An 8,859-nucleotide genomic window follows, 5' to 3' on the forward strand; every position below is an offset into this window, starting at 1 on the left:
CGAATATTACAACCAGAGTGAGAATCTGGTAAATGAGCAATGAGTGCCTCTATAGCTCATCTCTAGTTCCGTCTGGATCTGTCTAGGACCAGTCATCTCACAAAGCACACTGGGATGATGAAACTGCTTCAGCAGACCTTAAACGAGAGTTATTAGAACGCATCAGAGACACTTATAGATTGCTTTGAAGATAAAACGAGAGCTCCTGCAATGAGAGAAGAAAATAAAATCAGGATAATATTAAATGGCAAAGGTCCCTTCCTTCTTGCATCTCTCAATTACTATTTGTCTTTCTCATTGTCATTTTAAGAAAACAACAGTAAAAGTGACAGAGATGGAAAGAAAGAGAGGAAGCTAGCAAGATAGGAAGAAAGAAGGATGGCAAGTACAATGTACATGTGTTTTACATCCAATTATCATCTCTCATGCGTTTAAATGCATCTCTCATGCTCATTCAGTATTCCACTTGCCAGGTGATCAGTAAGTATTATTTTTATCTTCTACAAATGATATTGATGGGCTAATTCAACAAAGCAATCATTCATTTGGATTTCAAAGACGGTCAAAAGGTCAAATCAGTGAAACCGAATCAAAGATTCCCTTGGATCAGTGTCTGTGGTTGAACCGTGCTCCATGAAGTTGTCAGTGAGACAGTAGGCTTATAAACACAAAGTGTAGTGTTCAGAACTAAGGCAAAGTGCCTACTTTGGCAATGATCCAAAACTGGCTGGCTTCTCTCCAAAATGACCGCAGCTGCAACAAACTACACAAATTGTGAATCAAGTGAACTGGTGCTGAATCGATTCACGGCTATCAGACAGGAAGAAAGAAAGAATTAAGTTAATTAAGGGAATCTGTCACCGCTATGGTGCATTCACTTTCCAGACACAAGTCAGGGATCCTGCACTACAGACTGATTGTGTTTTAGTAAAGTAAAATATAAAGGTGCATGAAAAATAAGAATAAAATATGACTTAATGTATCACAGAAAGTTAGCTGTGCTTCAAGGCACAACCTGTGATTGTAATATTTGTATGATCTCTTCTCGTTGCGACTGGCATTCTTGTCTTTCTGTTTTCTGCAGTTTAAATTTAACTACAGTATATATATATATAACATTTTTAGAGTTTGAAGCTGTATTTTGAAGAAGGAAAACACAAAATTGTGGTTTCTGCTGTTAATACCTAGAGAATTGTAAAATAACTGTAAAAATACAGCTATATATATCTAAATGTAAAGAAACAGCCACCTTCAATCATTTAGTAAGAGTACATATGCTCATGTTTCCATCGTACAAGCAGTGGTGTGAATGATTAATCTACCATGACTTCCTTTGTCGGAGAGCAGAGTGAAGTTTTAACACTAGTGAAGCAACTGTTTGAAGATTGCTGTTTGATGTTCACAGGAATTATTGCATGGGTATCAAAATGACATGTATTAATAAAACCCAAAGTATGAGCCAAAGGTCAAAGCGCAATCAAAGAAAGAAACACTAAGATGAGTAAGACAAAGTGGATGATGATAAAACATAAAACATCAACTTACATGGGATTCCCAAATCACTCTTTTCTTTGGGCTCAGTGGACATCTGAAACACTGAACCTTGGGATGAGAAAAGAAGGGGATGGTGGAATGGATGGAGGAAGGGAGAGGAACACAACAATCAAAATCAAACAAATAAGTCAAATAAAATGGGACAAACATGGACAAAAAAAAGAAGTCAAAGTTTGATTCTTTCTTACGTCTTTCTTACTTTGCTGTTCTCCTACATTAGCATTAGAAAAAAAGTTTATTAATGCTTATTAAAAAAGGAAAAAAGGATACATTGAGAAACCCTAGTGTCTATAAGACAGATTTTGCTGTGTCATACTGAGTGGTTCACTTAGTCAGACAGAAGGTCTATGACACAGACGAACTGCTGATGCACAAATGTATAATTGAAGTGCTAGTGTATAATTGATAAAGGCAAACACAACAACATGGTGCGCTTAAAAGCTTCTTGCCAGACCAACTGGACGCACAAGACACACTGATCATCATCAAAGGCCAAGTAAAACTGACAAGGTTAAGCGAGGTGATGTGAAAACTATAAACATACATGCACACATACATGCATGCAGTTGACAAGCATGTTGTGACGTTTCTCTTAAATTATCCAGGGGGGCTCGGCTACATGGCTCAGGAGTTTAAAGGTTACTGCAATTTGGTTAGCCATATAATTCAAGATGGTCATTGGCATGAATTCCCATGTTTCAGCATGGTTTTATCAAATTTCTTATTCATGTATTAAATGACTTTGCAAATTGACTGCATCTAACAAATGCCTTTATTATTAATGTCTGAATTAGTGATGACAGAAGGAGCAACATGCCATGACAGAAACTTATCATGTTCCAATTAGAACACAGTCGTTCAAACAATTAGGAAAACATGATGGCAGGAAAATGAAGCAAAACTGATTTCGTTAAAGCTAACGCAAGCATTGTGAAAACAAAAGACGGCACAGATGAGTACAAGACAATTAAGAAAATGGCTAACAAGCAGCGCAGGAAACAATACGACAAAGTGAAACGATTAGAATCCACAATGAGAAGAAACAAAATTGGGATGAATAGAGCTTTCAATGAGGAGATGGCTCCTTTGATGCTCTGCAGTACCTGCTGACACTGCTGATCGCTTTGTATAATACCACACAAACACGCTTCAATGTTCTTTCACAGCACTAAAGTTACATAACAGCTATCTCTAGTGATTAATTTTACTTGTGGTTTTAGAGACTACACAGCAGATTGTATTTGCTTTGGAGGTACTGTTATATTACAACACACACACACACACAGACACACACTAACACACACACGCACACACGGTAGGTAGTGAGTGAAATGTCATGCTCTCAAGGATGACACAGTGGAGCTCTGACTGAATCTGTTCCAAGAACCCTGATCGATGTGTCAGAAAAATGTCAACAGGCCAGGAGAGACAAAAACACAAACAACTAAAACAAAAAAGAAAAAAAAAAGAGAAAGGCCTCAAACTTCTATCACAAGAAGACACACACACACACATTTATACAGACTCACACTGATAAACACATAAACACAAAAAGAGAGGAGGCACTCCACGCAGGGCAGAAGGGAGGTCAAATGGATTTCTACCTCTCAGGATTTAACAGGACAACTTTAGAAAAAGGGCAGCGAGAGAAGTAGGAAGAGATGAATAGAGAGGCGGGACGTGTTGGTGGAGAGAGAACGAGAAAGAGAAAAAGAGGGAGAGTAGAGTGAAGTGCTTTTTGAGCACAAAGTCAATTACAGAGCACTATCTAAAACATTAACTCCCCATTTATATTATCAGTTAATTCACAACCTTGAAACCCTAAAAGTGAATCATTTTAAAACCAGCAACTAACCACTGTTGTATTTTTTTTTCCCATTAAATTGATTTCCAAAGACCTGGTGTTCAAAATGAGAGACACATGTGCAACATGAACAATACAGAAACTAAAATTGCAGTTTATATCTTCAGTTATGCAGCATAAACATTTGTATGCTTTACTAATGTGAACCAACATAAAAAATGTTTGCTGGATACCAGCAATGAACCATTTTCTGCCCGTGTAAAGATCACATTTTAAAAGATCCATCATTCATAAACCAAATGGAAGAACGGTCCATGAATCACTTCAAGCCTTTCACATATACTCTACCTATAAAATGCTGTGCATACAGATATCCCCTCTAAATAACCACACACACACACACACACACACACACACACATTTCATGGATTCCTGTAAATGGTACAGGAAACAGCTGAAACATAAGTGCTGACATAAAACCACGTCTGTGGAGTCATTTTAAAGACAGAAAATCAATCAGGGGAAATGAGGCTAAATCTATACCTCTCTAGGTTATATCCCATTCCCTGGGGCCCCACATACCTCAGGGGATCCTTTTGATAGAGCAGAGACAGTACATAATACACCACGTAAGGAGTGGGCTGGGCACATACAGTAACTCCTGTCAATAATGTGGGTATAGAAGCAAAAGCTTTTTGAGGGATTATATAATATTATTCCACTGCTCATGACAGTGACCATAAATTAAATCATCACTGCTATCCACTCCCCTTGGGCTGCAGAGAGAAGTCCCTCACAAAGCAACAGCTCACTTGGCTGAAGGCTTTGTGCTCACTGATAAAGTCGATTTCTGACTTTGTGCTTGTGACTTATTAAACCTTTATTTGACCAGAAACGTCTAATTGAGATTCAAATCATAGGCAATAGGCAGCAATGTAATTGAGTTAAAGATTGACAACAAAAACTATGTACGAAAAGATCAAAAAGATATATCATTGAACCATTAAAGTACATATACAATTACCAATGACTACGACATAAAAAACTGGGATCATAAAATACATAAGAGATTATGTAGATGTTATGCAACAGTTATTTTCTAAAAAGAGACCTATGTATGTATGTTAGGCTGAATGTGTTTGCCATTTTGGCCAAGACTCCTTGTAAAACAGATTTTCAATATCAAGACACCATCAGGTAAAATAAAAGTCAAAATATAATTTACATAAATATGGCTTCTACACACAAGTGTCTGTCAATAAGACTATGGGAGTGCCTCAGCCAACTGGAGGTCATAGACAAGTATAATTTCATTAATATTTTAGGCAGCAGAAAGATGAATTGTTATTGATCGTAAGGTTAGGTCAATTTTAGTCTCGCTTTGCCAGACCCTCGTCCAAAGCGCACTGAAGGAGTGTCGGGCTATTCCACATAGGGTCCGGAGACGGGAGTAAAACGTGCTCTGGTTTAATGGCAATTCTTTAAACCAATCAGAATCGCCATGGGCGGTGCTAAACTTTGCGCCGGACCGCTGCAAAACAGTCATGTGAGACACAACTCAGATTGGACAAATAGTCTAGCTAGCTGTCTCAATTTACCATGCAGAGATCTGAGGAGCAGTCAACAATAAACAACAATAAATCCACCAAATTTAAAATTCAAACAAAAAGGAAGTGGAAGGAAACGGAAAATACATGCATCCGGCGGAATTTTCTGCAGCATCGGAGCAATCCCGGAAGTGGAACCCAAAAGATAAAGACTAGGTCAATTTTAACTTCAGCAAGAAATGTTTTCTACTTAATTTTCACTATGGAGGAAAAAAATCTCTCTATGGCTGCCATGTGAGGTGAAAGGAAAGACCAATGAGATTTGATGGCATAATTTCAAGCCCTGTTTCAAAAATGACTATATCCTGTTATTTTCTCTCTTCTATGCACTTTGACAGGTCTCTCTCTCTCTCTCTCTCTCACGTTCTCTCTTTCTTTTTCTCTCTTGCTCTCTCTCTCTTGCTCTCTCTCTCTCGCTCTCTCGCTCTCTGTCAAATGCTTGTCTACCAATTTCTCTGAGCACAGGTAGTAACAAGCACTATTCCTACAAGTCAACAAATATAATTGCCTCCACCTTGGAAAAAATTGCTGCTGCTATATTTGTGCCGTTATGACTCAACCCACAGTTTCCATGCGGTTTTTAAATTCACCACTTTTTTTTTTTATTTGTCAGAAATCATTGCATTCTAGTGGGGGGGTGGATTGTTCCACATAATTATCTATCATTACTTTCCTTATAAAACAGTTGTTTGGGACTCGAGTAATGCACAAAGAAAATGGGGAAACTAAGGTGAGTCATGATGACATTCAAAAACCCTTCTATACATCATCGGCAGTGTGCACAGAAGAATAAAGTGCATGTGTGAATCAGAGCAAGAGCAAATCACTATAAGGGTCTGAGAGAAAGAAGCAAGAAAGATGGCACTGAAGATAGGAGACTTAATGCAACGAGAAAGAAGCAGTGGCTGCTGAAGGACTGGAAAGTGAAATAAAAGGACCGAAGAAGAGGAGGAGCGGTCGGAAGGAAAATGTAAAGAAAGAGGTGAGAAATGAGTAGGACGGGAACAATGAGAGGAAAACCGCCATACTTTAACCCAATGCAAGCTAGCAGAAAGATGAAGAATGATTAGGAATGACGTGTCTCCAAGGTACAACGTCTCTCAGCACCATGTTAACAAGCCTGCCAAAGCCTACCGACTTAATTGGTTTGGCTGGACACTTACTGTAATTAATATGTAATTGGGTGGTCAATAACTGGATTGATGTTTTATTCAAGACTGATTTTCTAACATCTTCAGTATAGAGATTACAGCTACTTTATCTATCAGCTAACCTAAGTCCATTGCTAACATTACTAAGGTCACTAAGGTTTACTTTCATTCACACTATATTTAGTTATGGGTTCCTCAATATGGTTATAAATTAACCCATTCAATTGTCATGTTACGCTTCACCCGCTCCTGTTCTCACCATCTATCACCACCCCAATGGCTTGCCTTCAATTCCCCTTCAAGTCAATTCACATCTGAAGCAGACGCTGCGAGGTATTTGTTTGAATTGGCAAACTCATATTTCATGGTAAGGTATGATATATGACAGACCTTCAATACTTTTAGAAGAGATACATCAATGCTTCTGCTCCGAAAGATTCATTATAATCAACTCACTTTGCATACAGAGTCCGTCGGTACAGTTCTGTGACTGGAGGACCAGGCCCTCACAGTCCTTTCCTCCGTTTTTAGGTGCCGGGTTGTTACACTCCCTCCTTCTCCACTGGGTACACTCCGTCCCACAGGCCGACCACTTACTCCACTCTGTCCACACACCGTCAACTAGAGGGAAAGGATAGGAAAAGGAGCCAAGAGAATAAGAAACACAAAAAAAGACAAGGGAGAAAAAGAGAACGAAAAGAGTACAATGCCCTCAATTACGTCCCAGTCCCCAAAGTGTAGCATATATAGGGCAGAAAAGTACAAAAAAATAACAGAAGTGGAATTCAGAAGAAAGAAAGAAATGTGGGACCACAGGGTAAAAAAGAACAACAAAACAAAGGTACAGTGCAGCATGGATAGAGTGATGTGAATACAGTAGAGTCTACCAAAACAAAAAGGCACTAACTAAATAAATCTGAATAAAACTAGAATAGACTTACCGGTGCACAGTGTGGTACAGGGTAGTTTCTGTATGGCCTGTCCATCACAGGGCAGTCCTCCATTCAGAGGGGCGGGGTTAGTGCAACTGCGGGTTCGTTTCTGGAAGCCCCGTCCACAGCGACTGTTACACACCGACCACTCCGTCCAAGTCGACCAACCACCGTTCACTGTGGCAAGGGAGCCACTTAATCAGTAACTTCCTTTATGCAGTAATCCATACATGCATTGATCAGCCATTTTAACAAAACAACAAAAAACAACATGTTGTTTCTCTTTTGTTGAAAGCATTTTTCACTTTTGAATTTATAAGCTGGTTTACAGTTTACACTTCGTCAAACGAACCAATCGCTTAACAAAAAGATATCTTGCACATCCCGCTCATGAATGACCACACACAAGTGATATCGAATGGAAAATGCCTTATGGACACAATACAATTCGATGGAATTTCATGAATATCAACCCAAAGGGAATATGTTTGGTCTCATCGGATTTAATCATGTAGATATACGGCTTATCTGATAAAAGCTGATGGAAATGTTATTTGCTGAATAAATAATGAATTGCGATTAAGTTTTAGCTCATTTTATGTTGCAACCCGCCACAAAACAAAGAAGAATAAGTTTTAGTTAATTTCCGCCCAGTATTTCCGCTCTGTTTGCACACATGGCGGATGTCAACAAAGACAGATGTAAGTGGACGGACGAGGAGTCAAGAGACTTTCTGAATTTAATTTATCAGGAACTCGTGAAGGAAATGGCCGACAAAGGTTAGGACAAGTCGTGGGACGTCTTCCAGAGTAAACGGAAGGTTCTCAAACAGCAAGACATGTCTCAAAAAAGAGTCTTGCAGCGGTGCCGGAGGGACAATAAAAGGCAAGTTGCATCTGCATCATCATAGCGATGTGTGGATAGCGGCGTTGTTTTCTTATTATAGCTTGATGTGTTGCTATCAGCTGGCACATAAGCACTACAACTTGCGATATTGATCATGTGTTGGTAGACAGCGCAATCCATTTAGTCTAGAAAAACTTTGTTTGCAAAAGTTTGCTTAAATGTTGTGCGATTCAGTGAAAAAATGAATGGAAACAGCTTAAGATGTCTAAAATCTATTTGATATGCCAATTTGATCGCAAAACAGCATGTGACGTCATAACGCACAGGTTTTTATTCACTTTAAAGCCGTTGGATGGAAACACATGAGTTCTTTTACCAAACTTTAGACAATTCAATTGACAAGTGGATGGAAATTTAGCTTATGACTAAACTAATGCTATCTAATGTTGCAGATTTCCTGCAGGTCAACAAATAGGAAGAGTGGTTTTATTCCAGAGGCCATTAAGCACAAACACTGTGTATAGTAAACTGTTGATGGGCTGTGACTGCCATTCACTGTGCATTTCAACTTTTTCTTGTCATATCTTTATTTTCATGTTGTTTTTTTTATGTTTTGAATGCATTGTTTCTGCATATTTGTTGTATAAATTGCCCCTTGAGGAACAAATAAAGTATTTTGAAAGGAATTAAACAACAAACTGTAGTATACATACTAACGCAAACGCCTCAAGTTGTGTGATGTTTAAACAAACTAGGTCTGTAATAAAACAAAATGGGCAGAGTGAATTCAAATCCTATCACAGCATATCCTCCTCAATGTAGAAATCTGTGATTTAATGTGCTGTTTGATTTAATTGCACAAATTTTCTCGATTGACTCAGTGTGTGTTTTACAGATGACAGGAAGCTGGGTTGTTAAAGTTTAGTGAGAACAGCTGTTTTTTTCACACACACACACACACACAC

The 8,859-nt window shown here is 38.6% G+C and overlaps 1 protein-coding gene across 2 annotated transcripts in view; it reads right to left on the reverse strand.

The window, feature by feature from the left end:
* unc5ca (unc-5 netrin receptor Ca) overlaps positions 1-8,859 on the reverse strand; it is a 187,370-nt gene that overhangs the window by 34,554 nt on the left and 143,957 nt on the right. The window contains exons 6-8 of one of the 2 annotated variants that reach the window (XM_032514911.1): positions 7,058-7,225; positions 6,573-6,737; positions 1,546-1,602 (exon numbers count right to left, since the gene is read on the reverse strand). In XM_032514911.1, the coding sequence (XP_032370802.1) occupies positions 1,546-1,602; positions 6,573-6,737; positions 7,058-7,225 (390 nt within the window). The remainder of the gene's footprint in view (positions 1-1,545; positions 1,603-6,572; positions 6,738-7,057; positions 7,226-8,859) is intronic. The other variant, XM_032514912.1, reaches the window with a different exon arrangement.

The sequence above is a fragment of the Etheostoma spectabile genome, chromosome 5 (assembly GCF_008692095.1).
Source record: "Etheostoma spectabile isolate EspeVRDwgs_2016 chromosome 5, UIUC_Espe_1.0, whole genome shotgun sequence".
Lineage (NCBI taxonomy): Eukaryota > Metazoa > Chordata > Actinopteri > Perciformes > Percidae > Etheostoma > Etheostoma spectabile.